This window comes from Podarcis filfolensis, assembly GCF_964270895.1.
Source record: "Podarcis filfolensis genome assembly, chromosome: 4".
In the NCBI taxonomy this organism is placed as follows: domain Eukaryota; kingdom Metazoa; phylum Chordata; class Lepidosauria; order Squamata; family Lacertidae; genus Podarcis; species Podarcis filfolensis.
In genome coordinates, this window is record NC_139607.1 from 50,801,741 (window position 1) to 50,820,259 (window position 18,519).

The 18,519-nt window shown below is 41.2% G+C and overlaps 2 protein-coding genes across 3 annotated transcripts in view; one reads left to right on the forward strand and one right to left on the reverse strand.

The window, feature by feature from the left end:
- Window positions 1-242, reverse strand: part of B3GALT5 (beta-1,3-galactosyltransferase 5) — a 132,287-nt gene extending 132,045 nt beyond the window's left edge. Inside the window, exon 1 of the mRNA XM_083608810.1 lies at window positions 219-242. The gene's annotated coding sequence lies outside the window, so the exon portion shown is untranslated. The remainder of the gene's footprint in view (window positions 1-218) is intronic.
- Window positions 1-10,301, forward strand: part of BRWD1 (bromodomain and WD repeat domain containing 1) — a 47,941-nt gene extending 37,640 nt beyond the window's left edge. Inside the window, exons 39-42 of one of the 2 annotated variants that reach the window (XM_083608741.1) lie at window positions 2,479-2,643; window positions 4,210-5,094; window positions 5,773-6,657; window positions 7,905-10,301. In XM_083608741.1, the coding sequence (XP_083464867.1) occupies window positions 2,479-2,643; window positions 4,210-5,094; window positions 5,773-6,657; window positions 7,905-8,947 (2,978 nt within the window). In that variant the 3' untranslated portion in view covers window positions 8,948-10,301. The remainder of the gene's footprint in view (window positions 1-2,478; window positions 2,644-4,209; window positions 5,095-5,772; window positions 6,658-7,904) is intronic. The other variant, XM_083608742.1, reaches the window with a different exon arrangement.
- Window positions 10,302-18,519: the final 8,218 nt, after the last annotated feature.

Consider the following 18,519-nt stretch of genomic DNA (forward strand, 5'->3'; position numbering starts at 1 on the left):
GAATACCAAGAGTAATATGGAACAGTTTGAACGCATTGTCGTATCTGCAGTTCCTAGACATTAGAACTGAACCCTGTGATCATCATCTGAGGCCTTTCTTCATGTGCCCCCTCCACGAGAGGTCTGGAGGGTGGCAACATGAGAACGGACCTTTTCTGCGGTGGCTCCCCATTTGTGGAATGCTCTACCCAGCAGGGCTCATCTACTGCCTTTATTACCGTATTTTTCCCTCTATTACACGCAGATTTTTTCTCCTAAAAAGTAAGGGGAAATGTCTGTGCGTGTTATTGAGCGAATGTGTGGTCCCTGGAGCTGACAAGCGCGAGTGAAGGCAAAAATCAGGCAAATATCAAATCGTCCGGAGAAGGGAGGAAAGGAGGAAGCTGCTGCTTTCCTGCATTCTGCCTCAGGGTCTTACTGCCCACCCGCTTCTGTTTCCTTACTGTGTTTGCTCAAACTGAACAAAGAGCAGAGAAAACCCCTCCCCTCCAGGCAAGCAGAGCGTCCTTCCTTCTAATTCCTCTCCGTGCGTCTGGGACTCGAAGGCAACATGCAGGTTGGGGGGGGGGGGGAGAGAGAGCTGGTTGGCTTGTGGGGGGGGGACTTTTGCCTTCCTTTCCTCCCTCCGGTAAAACCCCTCTCCTGCATTCTTAGCCAGCTGCTTCTCTGCACACCCCTCTCCTTGTCGCTTCTATGTTTTTCCTTCCCTCCCTACTTAAAACGTGGTTCCAATCACGGATCCACATGGATCCTCAGGATCTTTGCATTGAGTCACCATCAGATCACATAGCATGTCCATGGCTACAGCCTGCACCAAAAAAATCACGCACCCACTGTTGCCTGGGGCTGCAAAGGTGCAAAAACGTGGTTACAAAGCACGGATCCACATGGATCCTCAGGATCTTTGCATTGGGTCACCCCAAATTCACCATCAGATCACATAGCATGTCCATGGCTACAGCCTGCACCAAAAAAATCACGCACCCACTGTTGCCTGGGGCTGCAATGGTACAAAAACGTGGTTACAAAGCATGGATCCACATGGATCCTCAGGATCTTTGCATTGGGTCACCCCAAATTCACCAACAGATCACATAGCATGTCCATGGCTACAGCCTGCACCAAAAAAATCACGCACCCACTGTTGCCTGGGGCTGCAATGGTGCAAAAACGTGGTTACAAAGCATGGATCCACATGGATCCTCAGGATCTTTGCATTGGGCTACCCCAAACTCACCATCAAATCACATGTCTGTGGCCGCAGCATGAAGCACAAAAATGATACATCCACTGTTTCATTCAGAATTTTTTTTTCTTGTTTTCCTCCTCTAAAAACTATGTGCGTGTTATGGTCAGGTGTGTGTTATCGAGCGAAAAATACGGTACATATCTTTAGATGCTACGCAAAAGCTTTTCTTTATAATCAGGCACTTTGACTGATTAAACAATCTATGGCCTGTACCGTATTTTTCGCCCTATAGGACGCACTTTTTCCCCTCCAAAAATGAAGGGGAAATGTGTGTGCGTCCTATGGGGCGAACCCAGGCTTCACGGACCTCTCCGCAAGCAGCGGGAGCGCTCCCGCTGCTTGCGGAGAGTTGCCTGCATGCTGAAGCCTGCGCGCGCTGAGCTTAGCGCATTCAGGCTTCGCGGACCTCTCCACAAGCGGCGGGAGCGCTCCCGCTGCTTGCGGAGAGTTGCCTGCATGTTGAAGCCTGTGCGCGCTGACAACAGCACGTCCAGGCTTCGCGGACCGCTCCGCAAGCAGTGGGAGCGCTCCCGCTGCTTGCGGAGAGTTGCCTGCATGCTGAAGCCTGCGTGCGCTGAGCTTAGCGCATTCAGGCTTCGCGGACCTCTCCACAAGCGGCGGGAGCGCTCCCGCTGCTTGCGGAGAGTTGCCTGCATGTTGAAGCCTGTGTGCGCTGACAACAGCACGTCCAGGCTTCGCGGACCGCTCCGCAAGCAGCGGGAGCGCTCCCGCTGCTTGCGGAGAGTTGCCTGCATGCTGAAGCCTGCGTGCGCTGAGCTCAGCGCGTCCACGCTTCGCGGACCTCTCAGCAAGCAGCGGGAGCCAGCGCTGGGCTCCCACGGCTTGCAGAGAGCTGCCTGTTTGGGGGCTGGGGTCGGGGGAAGCTCTGGCGGGCCTCCCCAGCCCCGCGCCTGGGGGGGAAATAATTTTTTTCCCTTTATTTCCCCCCCAAAAAACTAGGTGCGCCTTATGGGACGGTGCGTCCTATAGGGCGAAAAATACGGTAACTTGTGTTTGTGGATGTGGGGTTATTGGTTTGCTATTTCTTTGTGTTCTTATTTTCTATTTTTGTGTTGTAAACTGCGCTTTGATCTTCAAATGAAGGACTGTATACTACTACTACTACTACTACTACTAATAATAATAATAATAATAATAATAAATATCTTTGAAGAAAAGGGGAAATCTGTTTTGAAGTCTTACTTGCATACAATTATTTACCTTTCCAGGAAGTGAGCTGGACCACTCAACAACAGCTTCATCTTCAAGTAGTTCAGAGGAAAGCAAAGAAAGTTCTGCAGAAATCTCATCCCCTATAGTACATAATGGAATATCCAGGAAAAGAAGTGATTTCAGAGTTACTAGAAACAGAGTCTATCAGCAAAAGCAAATGGGTAAGAGTAATTCAGCTAATGTTCATTGCAGAAGTTGGGTCACTGCTTCCATTATTCTCAAATATATAGTTGTGAATTTACTTTGAAATCTAGTTTTGAAATCTACTTTGAAATCTTACTTTTGAAATTTAGATTGGCCCAATTGAGATCCTCAAGGTATCTTAATGGCAACAGAAATAAAAGAAATATAAAACCAGCACATAAACAATGTTCGTTAATTATCAAAAACAATAATATTAAAAGCAATAATCCTCGTAGATAATTCAAATGCCATAGTGCACAGTAGTATACAGTTGCTACTCAAATGGTTATCCAAAATATTGAGCTTTAACTAGCTTTCTAAAAATGCAAGTAACTCTGGCAGGTCTGCCTGGGGAAAGAGCTCCATGGTGGAAGTGCTGAGAGCCAAGCCCCATCAGATGGCTTGAAATCTTGAAGTCATGCAGTAGGAATTCCTTGAAGTAACCTTGACCCAGAGCCTAACCTTCCATGGGCCACCTTGATGGGTTTGTTTTCAGGCATGGTATGGATTCAGATGGTGTTGCCAAAAGACATTTTCCTTTGCAAAGACCATCTGTGGAGGGAAAACACCCCTTTGAAAGGCATTCTGTTAGCACCAGTCAGTTGACTGGCACTGTCAACAACCCCTACTTGCCAAGGAACAATTGGGTGCACACTTTAAGTTCCTGACTTAGCAGTCACACATTCACCTGCCCCATGTCTGATGTCACATGTGACATATGTTTGGGCAAGTTGGTGTAATTTGAGGGAAACTGATCCCCACACCTGGCTTTAAATGACAAATTCTGTATTTTGAATTACACTCGAAAATTAAATTGAAGCCCAGAAACTAACTTGCTGCTTGTGACGATGTGTGCTTTTTTGATCTTGATTTGCATGTATTTAAATGTTGAGTAGGGAAAATGCTAGACTAAAATGCAGTTGTGCCAAGATTCTCTCAAACGTCTCTCTTGCTATAGTATTGTGAGTGATTGTGGAGATATTTTAAATCTATTTCTAAAGTGGATTAGATTTCCACTATACAGTTTCATGAAATACATGCAGGTTTCGCTATCCCCATGCTCATATGCCCCAAACTTGTTATGTGCTCCACAGAGTCACTTATCCAGGTTGCCTGCTTCCTTACTACTTGGTTTGTTTGCTTGCTTTGCTAGTCAGTGGCAGCCATTTTCAGGCAGAGATGGAGTGCGGAGCAAGATTGGACAAATCAGAAAGCAGGAGAGTTCAGTCAAATGAGCTTTTTACTTTGTCTTTCTTTGGATGATTGGCTGTAGCCATTTCAGGAAGACACCATGGAAGGAGTGGGAAAAGGGAGTGGGCAGATTCTGCATTAGAAATACGATTTCTACAGGAAATAGTGGAAATTGTGTACTTGTTATACAAATGCTCACCTAATGAACAGTTTCCAGGGAACACATTTCATTCAGTAAGCGGGACCTGTGTGTATTGTTCCAGAGCTTTGCATGGTTCTGAGCTTAGTGACAGGCAAATTGTACACATTTTAAAATGTTCAACATAAGTAAACCTTCTCATTTTTGTGTCCAGCTTATCAAGAGAACGGAAATAGCCAAAGAACTACCAGAAAAAGAATATCTGAAAGAGAAATGGATAATTCAAAAGAGCTGTATGAGACTTTGTGTAACAGATCTGGAAGGCACAGAAAAGTTCCACGTAGAAGTGCTACTGTAGCAGCTAATAAATTAAGACTGATGAGTGATGTAGAAGAGGAGCTATCCAGTTCAGAAAGTGTTGGTATTGGAAGCAAAAACAGAAAACTGCCTCATCGCAATGCTTCTGCTGCAGCCAGAAAAGTATTGCTAAATGACTCTGAGGAAAGTTCCATACAGTCTGAAAGTGACAAGGAAGTAGAAGAATCTAACCGAAGGAAAACCTTCAAAGCTGGTTCAGGTGCTGTTGCTGTTCGAAAAAAGCATGCTAGTGAATCTGATAGTGGGAGCTCAGATTCTGAAAATGGTGTGCAAAAAACACTAAAGGGTTGTCACATTAATGGCCAGAAGCAGTCACAAAGAGCTACCCACTGTGCATCTCCAAAAATAAAATCCCCTGTTGAATTTTCAGAAGATGACTCAGAGGATGGGAGCATTCAGAAAGCTTCTTACCAGTTACCTTCTGCATCCAGAAGTAATAACAGAAATATCTCTGAGGCAGATTCTGAACCAGAGAAATGCAACGGTTTAGAAAAACAAACCTGTAAAAGAGTACCAACTCATTTCAAGAAAGCTAAGGTATTAAGTGACTCGGATGAAGGACTGGAGTCAGGGAAAGAGGATGAGCGTGTCACTTTTTCAGAGAGCAGAGGGTCTTCTAAGATGTCAAGACTACCCAAAGATAGCTCCAAGTGCTCATCTGATTTAGAGTCTGGAACTGATAGCAGCAACTCAACAAAAAGAAGGAAAAACACCAGGAAAGGTGATGTATTTTAAATGTATAAAATGTGATTTAATGCACATTCCAGATTTAAAAAGCTTTTCCCTTGTAGCCGCTCTAAGTGAAATTATCCAGTATTCAGCAGAGTTTGAATTTTGATGAATAAAATATATCTAGATTATAATCTGGGATTTAAGCAGCACAACAGTTCTCAAGATAGCAATCCTGGTCGCTCCTAGTCACTAACTATTGCAGGCATGGTTGATTTAAAAGACCTTGCTTAATTGAATTTTGTTTTGAAGTAGTACATGCTATGTAATATTAAACTGAGGATATAGAACTTGTTTCTTAAAAGTCAAATATCTGGGGTGCTGTCCAGTTGCGGCATCCTACTGATACAAATGGACCTTCTATTTCTCCCTGAAAACTCCTCTCCTAAATCTGTTCTTTAGAAGCCTTTGAGAACACTTTGTTAGCTCAAGCACTGAAGTTTGTGGAACACTGAGTGTAACATGGGGCTGATTTGTTCGTGTGGATGTGGATTAATGACAGGTGGATTATATCTTACTGTCAGATGTATGCATGTACTAGCTGCTTAACTTTAATAAGTAGTCTGTAAATGTACAATTTTTTCAATGAAACTAGCTTTTGTTAATGTTTAATATTGTCCTATACATGCCAGGTCTGCTTTTATATAATAATCTTTGCATGCCTTTATAGAATGTGTCATCCAAGAGAATGGGTGCAGACGTTCTGCCAGGAAAAGGAGGCATGAAAGTGATTCTCAAGAAGAGGGAGTTTATAAAATACAAAATAGCCACCATCACGGTTACCGAAGATTGCCTCGTAAAAGTGCTACTGTGGCAGCTTATAAACTGAGGAACATAAATGATGTGGAAACCAGAGGCTTTGAAAATGATGAAAAGCTGAACCACCACAATGCAGTTTCTACAACTAGGAGGTCAAACAGTTCAGGGGATGGAGACCAACAGTCTGAAGGAAAAAATAGGAGATATAGCAGAAGAAAGTGTCGTCAGACTGAGTCAGCTGTTTCTGCTAAGAGATATGATAGTGAGTCTGAAAATAGTTCAGATTCTGATAGTGCTTTAAGAAGAAACAGGCATGTTAAAGCCTATGGGCGCAAGCATAGAACTGTTTGTGATGAATCCCCTAATATAAAACCCAGGGTGGAAGTTTCCGAAAATAACCCCAAAAGCCATATGCCAAAGGGCAGAAGTCTTGATAAACCTTCTATATATTTGCATAGTACTGTAGCCAGTTATGAATCTGAACTAGATTCTGAGTTAGACCAATGCAGTGAGGAAGTTAAGAAGAAGCATGACTCTCAGAAGACTGTAGATTCTTCTAGTAAATCAAAAGACAAAAATCGCAGCAAAGCCACTGCAAAATCTGATGTAGAACATAGAGAGGATGGAACAGACTCTCTGCCAGAAACCAAGGAACTTTCAAGAAAGCCCAAATATAAATCCACAGTGGACTCCAGTTGTACTTCTGATTTGGAAATTGAATCCTGCTCCAATAGTAGTGATGCCACAACAGAGCAACACAAGAAAAAGAAACAAAAGAGAGAAGCTGTTAGAAAAGGTAATGTTCGTTGTACTAATATATCGGTGCCTGAGGGAACTGGTAAGGCTAACACTGTTGGGAGCCAATGGACCTCTTAAAGCACTAGCTGGAAATAAAGTGCAATGGCTTGTGTTTAAAATATATAAGGTAAAGGGACCCCTGACCATTAGGTCCAGTCGTGACCGACTCTGGGGTTGTGGCGCTCATCTCGCTTTATTGGCCGAGGGAGCTGGCGTACAGCTTCCGGGTCATGTGGTCAGCATGACTAAGCCGCTTCTGGCAAACCAGAGCAGCGCACGGAAATGCCATTTACCTTCCCGTCAGAGTGGTACCTATTTATCTACTTGCACTTTGACATGCTTTTGAACTGCTAGGTTGGCAGGAGCAGGGACCGAGCAACAGGAGCTCACCCGGTCACGGGGATTCGAACCGCTGACCTTCTGATCGGCAAGTCCTAGGCTCTGTGGTTTAACCCATAAAGTCTGTTTAAAACAGTATCAGCATTGCAAAAACAGTGTCAAACATAAAAACTATTGGGGTATGTAGAACCCTACAGTATTTATAGAAGAGAAGGCAAAACAAACAAAGAAAATGCCTAGGTGAAATACTGAGCTTTATAGAAAATAATGGCAATGATCTGGTGTACTGAAATAGATTAAAAGAGTCTCCTTATTGGTCAAAATAAGAAATAAGTTTTGCAAGTTCATCCTGAATGATAAAGAATTAGAAAGTTAAAGAACTGCCTGCCATGCTAACAGTGTAGTCTTATGCATGTCTACTCATAGAATCATAGAATCATAGAATCATAGAGTTGGAAGAGACCACAAGGGCCATCGAGTCCAACCCCCTGCCAAGCAGGAAACACCATCAGAGCACTCCTGACATATGGTTGTCAAGCCTCTGCTTAAAGACCTCCAAAGAAGGAGACTCCACCACACTCCTTGGCAGCAAATTCCACTGTCGATGAAACTTACTCAGAAGTAAGTTTCATTGAGTTCCATGCTGCTTCCTCCTAGGGACGTGTGTATGGGATTATTGGTGGGTACTTGCTGCCCATGGCAGTGTGAAGTGTTTATAACATTAAAAGTCTGCTTAGAACTTTCATTATTAAAAATATTTTAATGGTCCTTAAATTTCACAGTTGTACTGTTTTCCTATATAATAGAGTTTGGTTTTGAATTATTACTTCAGTATATCATTTGTCTAAATGCACTCATTTCTGTTGGGAATAAAGTATTTTGAAATTTAAAACTTTTCTCTTGTAGAATCAACCCGAGTTATAAGGCAAAGTCCAGTATTACTCCGGAACAGGAAGAATTGCAGAAATTCTGCAGAATTGAATAGTGAAACGAACAATATCAAAACCCCTAATGGAAAGAAAATCCCACGCCGTAGTGCTACTGTGGCTGCAAGCAAAATCAAGCTAATTAGTGATGCCAAGGAAGAGTTCTCAAGTTCAGAAGTTAGACACCCTAAAAGCAGGTACAGAAAATTGCCTCATCGCAATGCCTCTGCTGCGGCCAGAAAGATGATACTGGATGTTGCACCTTCAGCCTCTGAAAGTGAAGCAGAACTAAAGGAAAGTGAGCTCAGACAGAAACAGTTTCAGACCTCCTCTTACAGAGCTAAAAAATCTAGCAGAGAACCAGAGCAGAAGCATTTGGACTCTGAAGTAGAAAGTGTGGTGGAACAAAAGAGCAGACAGAGCAGAGCCCCAAGGAGACGATCTCTCACACCTGTGCGTAAAACAGTTCCTAAAAGGAAAAAACGTGCAGTAGAATTTTCTGAAGACGAATCCTCCAGTAGCATGTCTGCAGAGCACATAGATTCAAGCCAGCCACTACTTTCTGATAACCATAATGTTTCCAAATTGGAAAAAGAAGATAGTGATAGAAATATGAGGAGTACGACAGAGACTGGAAAAGGAGAGAGAAAACAAAGAAGTTCTTTGTCAAAAAACCCTGGAACTTCAAGGAACTCAAAACCGGAACCTGATGGCAGTTCCAATTATTCTTCTGCTTCAGAATCTCAAACAGACTCAAAAAATATTGACACTAGGAGAACTAGAAAGACAAAAAAGAGGAAAAGGAAAGCCATTTCAATAGATGACACTTTAAATGATGGCTTTTCTGAACCTTCCAAAATACCGCAGAGAAGGAAACGGCCAAAAGTGAATGAAGAGAATGATTCTGAGGAATTGGACTATACCAAGTATAAAAGAGGGAATCGACGTTCCAAAATTAGAACTAGAAATGGGGGCAGGAGAACTGTAAGATATGCAGATGATGAAGATGACTGTGAAATGTAACCTTGACAGGAAAATCTAGCCTACTTTCCTTTTGCTAGTGATACTAGCAAGACGTTGAATCTTCTCTTCCTCTAATTCAGGGAATATATTTATATTTTTCTATGAAAAAGTTAAATGTGGAGGCTCTCCTTTTCATAATATGACTTGCACATGCCTGCCTGTGTAGCAGCATTTAGCACATATGCCAAAATGTGCCTCATTGTAAGGGGCAAACTTTTGTCTTCAATGGTATTTTGCTAAATATAGTAAGTGGTGGGAGGGGGCTGAATAAAACATTAGGCAAACACAGCTTAAAAGCTGTTTGTTTAGACAGTATTATGGTGCTGCAGACACTACCTATGTCTTACCATATTAGCGTGTTTAAAGAACAGATGAATGAACAGCCTGGCGTTTTAAGAACCCGTATATCAGTGACAGACTAGCCTCTCATACTGTATATTGTAAACAACTTAAAAGTGGTTACTGATTAAAAACACACACCAGATATATGATAAATAGGCACCCAAAGTAACAACCTGTTAAAATGAGCGGTGCTATCGATTTCTGAAAAACACAGCTTGAAATAATCGGTAATTAAGGGGGATAAAACACTTCCTGATTTTATAAATATGTCAATAAAAAGCTTCGCTGTCAGATATGTGGCTTCCATACTGTAAATTTGAGACCATTAGAATACAGGTGACCACTTGAGCCTAAGATTTTTCTTTGTGTGAATTTTTGTTACAAAACAAGCAAAAACTTAAGTTAGGCTTTTTTTATTCAAAATGGATTAAAACTTTTAATGCTCAGAGTGCTAGTATTTAAGGTGTTTTTGCTAAAGTTTGATGCCTAATTCCTTAAGATATAATTATTTATAACTTAGATAATTGGTGCACTTAAGCCACCCCAGCTCCTGATTTATTTTTTTTCAAAGTAAAGCACCTTCATGTTGGTGGTGTTTAGGTTGGCACTGTTGGAAACAAAAGTAATTTCACTTCATTATTGTATATCAAGAATGGAAGTAAATAGTAATACCACCCCATTTGGATTACCTTCTCTAGGATGTTATTTAAACTTCTTCCCCTTCCTGGGGAGTGATCTGTTTGCTTTGTATGACCCGCATTTGTTCTCATTCTGTGAAAATTCTGTATAAGTATACCAGGTATTTAATTTATCTCTGTGGGTTTCTTGAAGTTTTATTTTGATAACTATTAATTCAGGGTTGTATGCGGGTTGTTGTTGTTTTTTTTAATGAAACAAAACCCTGAACTACTGTCCTAGAAAGCTGGTTTTTTGTCTTCCACTTCTTAATCCCTCAAGGTAAAACTCCGGATAACATGGTTTGTCTATTAATAAAAGACTCCTAGTGATCAAAGTTCTTTATTTTTGTATGTTTAGTTAGAAACTGTACTTGATATGGATAAACTTGCACATTCTGTGTTTAAATGAAGCTTCTTTGGAGTAGATTTGTTTGTTTAGAATCCTTTCCTCCTGGCCATATGAAATCCTAGTTTCTTCATTACAAAGTTCTGCATAATGGTACGTCTGTGACCAATCTTCCATATTAGTTCAAGTAAATGACACCTGCCAACCATTCATGGTGGCTGCCAGAGGGGCCGGATGCCCCAAGGGTTCTGATGTCACTAAAGTAAAGCATACATCAAGAGTTGCAAGCTTGTGGATTATTCATAGAATCATAGAATTGTAGAGTTGGAAGGGACCCTAAGGGTCATGTAGTCCAACCCCTTGCAATGCATGAATCTCAGCTAAAGTATCCATGGCAGATGACCATCCAACCTCTGCTTAAAAGCCTCGAATGAAGGAAGATACTTGTCAATGTCCTTAAATTCTGATGCCCAGAACTGGACACTGTGTTCCAGATGTGGCCTGACCAAGGCAGTATAGCGTGATACTGTTGCTTCCTTTGATCTGGATACTATGCTTATGTTGATGTAGCCTAAAATAGCATTAGCTTTTTTGCTGCTACATCACAATGTTGACTCGTGTTAAGCTTGTGGTTTACTAAGACCCTAGATTCTTCTCATATGTTCAACAGGCAATCCAAATGCCCCCCGTCTTACATTTGTGCAGCATTTTCTTGCTGTCTTAAGTGTAGGGCTGACATTTGTCTCTATTTAGTTTCATTCTGTTAGTTGGGGTCCAGTTCTCCAAACTGTTAATATCTCGAATCCCGAGTCTGTCTCCTGCAGCATTAGCTACCCCTCTGTTTGGTGTCATCTGAAAATCTGATGAGCACCCCCTCAATTCCTTCATCCAAGTTGTTTATAAAGATGTTGGAAGAACAACAGACCCAGGACAGAATCCTGCAGCACCCCACTTGTCACTTTTTTCCGGGGTGACAAAGAACCATGAATGAGCACTCTCTGGGTTTGGTCAGTCAAGCAGCTACAAATCCACCTAATAGTTCCTTATCCTGCCCACATTTTACCAGCTTCTCTGCAAGAATATCATGGGGAAATTTGTCGAAGGCATTACTGTAATCACAATACACTACATCCATAGCATTTATAAGTAGCTTGTCACTGATACACCAATCTGCCCCAGACTGTTTGGCTCAGGCTGACTCCATATATTAGTATGTGATGTAAGCAGTCCACGAGTAGATTTTGGTAAAGTAGTTTGTGTAGTGTACATATTTCTCTAGTTCATCACCAGTGTTTGTTAGGCATTTAACCATTCTTTGCATAATTCATTGGTTAGGTTAAATATTGGCTGTAGCCACTGTTTAATATGTGACAGTCTTGTGCTAGGAATAGCAAAATGCTGATCTCCTATACATACATGGAAGAGTGCCCCACTGAGCTCAGTTTGTTTGAGTAGACATACATAGGACTGAAATGTAGGGAGCTATGAGTCTGATGCAGAGGTTTGTTGGTATGGCTCGATTCCCACATGTGGAGTACATGATCAGCCTATTTGCAGTTAGGGCATTTTCACGCTAACACGAGACTATAATGAGATCATAGCTGTAATGCAGGTGAGAAGCTATCAAAATGTGTAACTACCAAAGAGGTAAATTTAATAACAGCAATGCTGGGGGACGGGGGACGGTAGTTAACTCATAATCTATTGTATCGTGAGGGGAAATGGTACAAAACACAGATGCAACATATGTTAAAAGCTTCCCCACTCTCCAGAATCACACTGATCAAATTTGGTTGCTCCTAAGCATGTTTAAAGCTCGCTCTTAAAAGATCTGAAAATGGATCTCCCATATCACATGTGGTTGCCAGCACTTTTTTTGGTGAACTCTCAAGGGAGATAGGGTTGTTGGCAGCAGGTAGCTTGTAAATTACGGAATTCAATCCACAATTTTAACAAAAGGGTAGTGAACACAGTGCCTTCTAGATGTCGACTCTCAGGGGTTCCAACTTCAAAAAAATAATGGGGTAAGCTTCGCCCTGCATAATTGATCACATGATGCATGCACACCATTTGAATGGCAATGCCCATCAACTTGGGGGGGGCAGGCCCCTTTAATATTTTATTGGGGGCCCCAAACCCCAAGGAGTTGGCTCCTATATTGACTCCCAAGTCCTATCAGTCTTAGCCGATATGGTCCATTACGGGCTGTAGCCTGCAGCCTCTGCAGAGGCACTATATGGGCTCCACTCTTCATTGACTGTTTCTGCCTCTAGGCAGAGCAGTGTCTCAGCTTCCATTCCCACATCTAGTAAAAGTAATGCATAGCCATGGTTTATATTCAGAATGTGTTCAAAAGCTGATACTGGAAAGAAGAAAACAATTGGATGATGTGAAAATGAGAGAGGAGGAAAAGGTGGCATTGAGAACATCATAAGAGCTTCACTGCATTGGACTGAAGGTTCTGTTGTATCTCTTGACCTTAGGGAGAAGGTGAATTATAATTAATATAAATACCATTAAACATACGGTATATGCCAGTGGCTTTCTGGAAATCACCTGCTCATAATCTGATATTGAAAGGGATGTTCTCAGCTGAACTTGAAAAGAAGTCTTTCATGTTTGAAAGTGAAGAAAGTTGACCTCATTCTTTCATCCACATGTGGCCGCCAGACTCTTGTGTTGTGGCCAGCCACAATGGCTTAACATGGAATTTGTGTTACAGAAATGTTGTTTGCTGAGTTTGAAACATATTTTAATAATTTTGTCACCTGAATGGTATCTTGATGGTCTTAAAATAACCAACTTAAGTTCTTCTTTGTATTTATTTGGAGCAGATGTTAAAAAATCTTTAGCATGTCCGACACATTTACGTACCATTTAACTCTTATTAAATGTGACCCTTGCCAAGTGACTTGGGAGTTTATTTCAAAGGATTGCAGTTCTACGTAACTGGAAGCAGATAGCTGAAGATGCATCCATAGCCAGATTGTTTTATATGTATAAAATGTACTATAACCTGATTACTTTAGCATCTAATATGTAGATTTTTTAAAAAAAAATCGGTTGTTCGTGCTAATTTATTATTTGTTTGCTGTATATTTTTCAGAATGCCAAATAAGAGTTGATCTTGAAAGGGGTGTATACTTCATTCAAATCAAGCTAGGGGCTGTACGCATGTTTGTGCCACATCTAAATTCATCCACTATGTTGCTCAGCAAACTCTTCATTTTTTATTTTCATGACTGGTCAGCCAGCTGCAGCCCAGCTGAGATATTCAAAGATAAAAAGAAAGTTATCCTATCATGTAGTTTAGTTCCATAGTCCCTTCCAAAACAAACTACCGGTATTCAAAAATGTTTGTCACGGAATATTTTTTGGGGTGGCAGGGAGTGGAGAAATAGGAATTGGTCCTAGACCCTGATCTTGAGAGTCTCCCTGTTTGGGCAATAAGCTGCAGGAGCACTGCTGTACATGTGGATATCCACTTATTGCACGATGGGGAGAAGGAATCTGCTTGCCATCTCCTTAAATAAGTGCTAGCAACTTCCTAAGGAACAGGGACCACAGTGCTTTCAAATGCAGCATACATGAAAATGATGTCCAGAAAGTTCAACCCAGTCATATTCAATTTCCAAAGAGGAAATGTCTAAAAACAAATACTGTAGTTGAAAGGAAGTTGAACGGGAGAGCCAAGAGCATCAAATATCTTCAAGATTCTTAGCAGTCATTCAATAGCACTATAATAGAAAGCGATACAATTCCTCCCCCAGATTTGGAAAGGTGCAAACAAGTTCAAGAGGATGCTAGGATGGTTAACAAGTACTGTAGAGTGAAGGAACTCGGAACTTGTAAAAGGCAAAGAGACTTTCTTGAAAAAGAGGAAGTCTTTCCCAAATGAAGAAAACAAGAAGAATGCAGCAGAACAAGCTGATGAAAAAATAAGGCAAGAAAATAATAAAGGGTGGTCATGTTGCTTTTTAAAAAGAAACGGGAAAAAAATGCAAGTTTATTTAAATGTATCTGAAGTAGAAACTGGACAGAGACATAGTTGGACAGGAAAGGTGTGAATGACTGAAGGAAGATAGGTTGCAAAGATGTTGCAAGAGTTCACTGTAGAAGATTTTGGGCAGATAAGCATCTGAGTCACTTTTGTGAGGCGATTACCTTAATAACTGAGATGATTATATAGAAGCGACAAGAGATAATAGTTCTAAGGCTAACTGACAAAGTAAAAATAAGCAAGTTGCCAGGTCTGGTGGTGTGAACTTGGCTATCTAACAAAAATGTGCAACTTCTCAGGTAAATTGTAGAAAGCTTTACTAAAATGAACATGATTTATTGCATGCAGAGCCAGCCCACCAAGAAGGTGGTGTGAAGCTCGCACCTCTGGCAGCATAAGTGCAAGAGGCGGCACCCCACCCTCTCTACCACTTCCCCGCTTCTGCCAGAACACCACCCTCTGGCCAGCAAGAGGGACGCATTGCTGCTTCTCTTTCCTGTCTCTGGGAATCAGGCAGATAGGCAAGATAGCAAACTTTTTCAGCAGGGAGATGGTCCACTGTTCTTCAGACTCTGGGGGGGCGGGGGCGGCGGACTATATTTCGGGGGGGGGGGGAATGAATTCCTATGCACCACAAATAACCCAGAGATGCACTTTAAATAAAAGGACACATTCTACTCATGTAAAAACACCAGGCAGGCCCCACAAATTATCCAGAGATGAAATTTACGGCATGTAATGCCTTAAGAGAGAATATTATGAAAATGATATACAGGTGGTACATGACACCAGTCAAGCTTGCAAAAATATATCATTTGCCCGATAACAAATGTTGGAAATGTAAAGAAAATGAAGGTACATTCTTTCACCTTTGGTGGACGTGCCCAAAGATTAAGGCTTTCTGGGAGATGATCTATAATGAAATGAAAAAGGTATTTAAATATACCTTTCTGAAGAAACCAGAGGCCTTTCTCTTGGGCATAGTCGGCCAATTGGTGCCAAAGAAGGATAGAACTTTCTTCATGTATGCAACAACAGCAGCAAGAATACTTATTGCAAAGTATTGGAAGACACAAGATTTACCCACCCTGGAAGAGTGGTAGATGAAGGTGATGGACTATATGGAATTGGCGGAAATGACTGGCAGAATCTGAGACCAGGGAGAAGAGTTGGTGGAAGAAGATTGGAAGAAATTTAAAGACTATCCACAGAAACATTGTAAAATTAATGAATGTTAAAATGATGTTGGATTGAAAATAAGTGGCATTAGCAACAAAATTAATAAGAATATGCAAAAATGGATTGATAATGGATGAAAATATAGAGTTATAATATGTTAAGATATAGAGTTAAGATAAATGAAAGAGGGTAAGGATTTGTTGATTTAATTATGTAAATGGGAACACAAAAAGGGGAGGTGTGAGGAGGTCAAGGAAACAAGCTAATGAATTTAAAGATACAAAAAAATGGATTTGTTTTTAATTTTTTCTTATTTATTCGTTTTTTTGCATTTTGCATTTTTATTTTTCCTTTTTCTTTTTTCTACTTTATGTATTTTTGTATGTTTTTTTATTTCTTTCTTTTTATATGTTTTCTTTTTATTCTGTAAACCTTTGTTTTTTGTAAAATCTCAATAAATATTTTATAAAAAAATAAAAATAAAAGGACACATTCTACTCATGTAAAAACACCAGGCAGGCCCCACAAATTATCCAGAGGTGCAGTTTAAATAAAAGGACACATTCTACTCATGTAAAAACACGCTGATTCCCAGACCGTCCATGGGTTGGATTGAGAAGGCAATTGGGCTGGATCTGGCCCCCGGGCCTTAGTTTGCCTACCCATGGTGAAGAGCCCTGAAAGCATATCATCAAAGTGGGTGAATGGGGAACAAAATGTCAAATAATTATTCATTATAACAAAGTGTCAAGTGATGGGTATTGGGGTAAACCAACCCCCCCTCCCAATGCACTGGTGGAATATTACTTAACTGCAATTACCAAGGACAAATATCATGGTGAAGAGCTTGATTCTAAAACCAGTTTGATGTGTGGCAGCAGTAACAAAGACCAATACCACAATACCCTCCTGCACCAATAATAAGCAGTGGCGTAGCGTGGGTTGTCAGCACCCGGGGCAAGGCAAGTAATTTGCGCCCCCTAACCCGTGGATTTGCGCCCCCTAACCCATGGATTTGCGTCCCTAACCCTAACCCCCAGATGTTGTGCCCGGTGCGGCCGGCCCCCCCTGCACCCCCCACGCTACGCCACTGATAATAAGCAATAGAATAAAAGAACAATACCCCCATCTCTTCCCCAACTGCAAGATGTCTATGCCTATGACAAAAGTGTCTCTCACCAAACATAAACAAACTGTGAAAAAAGACTATGAACTGAAAGTGGAGACAATAGATGTGCCTTTCCCTGCTTATCTGTTTGCTTTGTAACATGAAAAAAAACCTTAATAAAAACTAATTTTTTAAAATTAAGGATTATTAGGAAGGTGATCATTGCATCCTAAGTTGTTTTGGTGCTATGGCCCCTAGAAACTGACCCTGGGCCTATGTCGCTATAAGCCCAAAAGAGATCTTGGTATTCAGGGTTGTTCAGGGGAGGACTCCCCCCCCCCCGAGGTGAAATTTAAACCAGTCAGGAGTTAAAAGAGCAGATGTGCAAGAGCACCACTGTAACCTCACTTTTGCTCTGCTAGCAAGATCTCAGCAGGGTTTGGGACTGAGTGGGGAACTGCTTTCACACACCCTGCCCTAAGTGATCAGCTTTACGATTGCAGAGTTAATGAACTGATATAATCTGTGCAGTTGTGGTCTCCATATCAGGAAGGAGATGTAGGAGAATGAAAATGTGCAGGAAAGGGCAATCAAAATGATCAGAGGATTAGAACTAATTTCTTACATAAAAAGATAACTTGGGACAGGGGGATCGTGATAAAAACTATTAACGGTGTCAAGGAACTGGATGGCAAGAATTTTTTCTAATGAAGGCTTAGAGGGGATTATGACAATTTTTAGTTTGTGTTTAAGCACAAGAGGGCAGTATTGTTTAAAGTAAGCATTTTATTTTTCACACTGTGGCTGCTCAGAAACACTTGTAAAATGATCTGCGAAATATTGTTGTCCTTTCTTTTTTGCCTGTGTCATAATTCCATACAAGCAGTAAAATTGTCGATGTATTTGCAAATAATTTGTAAATTATAGAACCCACAAGAACATAAATAATAATGTGAATCCTTCATTTTGTTTGGGGAAAGCACGCTAGAAGTTAATTTTATCAGAACATTCAAATATACTAATTGAATCCTCTGCTGTTTTGTTTTCTTGTATGTTTTGAGGTCTTTCTGTCACCATTTAAGTATGTGAAAGCTTTTGTCAGACAGGCACATGGATTTTGAAGTTTCATATGTACTTCGCTTCAACTGTAAATGTTCATTCTGAATACTGATTGCAAAAATTATCCAAATTCAATATGTGGGCCTCTTTGTAATATCCTACCAATTTAAACAGCAACTCCTTTTTTCTAAAATGCTGGCATCCTGAGTAGCTCTAAATAATAGAATCATAGAATTGGAAGGCATCCCAAGGGTCATTTAGTCCAACTCCCTGCAGTGCAGGAATCTCAACTAACATGAATGCAATGGATTCAGACCCACTCTCTAACCAACTGAGCTATCTCTCTGACACAAGGCACAAGATCTGCAGACATGCCAGGGAGTAGCCATCCCAGTCTCTGATAACTACATGTAGATTCCTTGTGTCTCTAAGATGCATCTTTCACATGCCTCCTCAAACATTTGCATACCGTATTTTTTTTGCTCCATAACACGCACCCGACCATAACACGCACATAGTTTTTAGAGGAGGAAAACAAGAAAAATAATATTCTAAACGAAACAGTGGATGTATGATTTTTGTGGTTCATGCTGTGGCCACAGACATGTGATCTGACAGTGAGTTTGGAGTAGCCCAATGCAAAAATCCTGAGGATCCATGTGGATCCGTGCTTTGTAACCACGTTTTAAGTGGGGAGGGAAGGAAAAGCACTCAAGGGAGAAGGAGCACGCGTGGGGTGGGTGGAGAAGGATGCTGCTAATAATGAAGAAGAGGGGTTTAAGGGGAGAAGGCTCCTCTCCCCTCCCACTTTGCTCCTTTAAAGCAAGCAGGCTCTGCTTTTCTTCCTCCTCCCCGCTCATC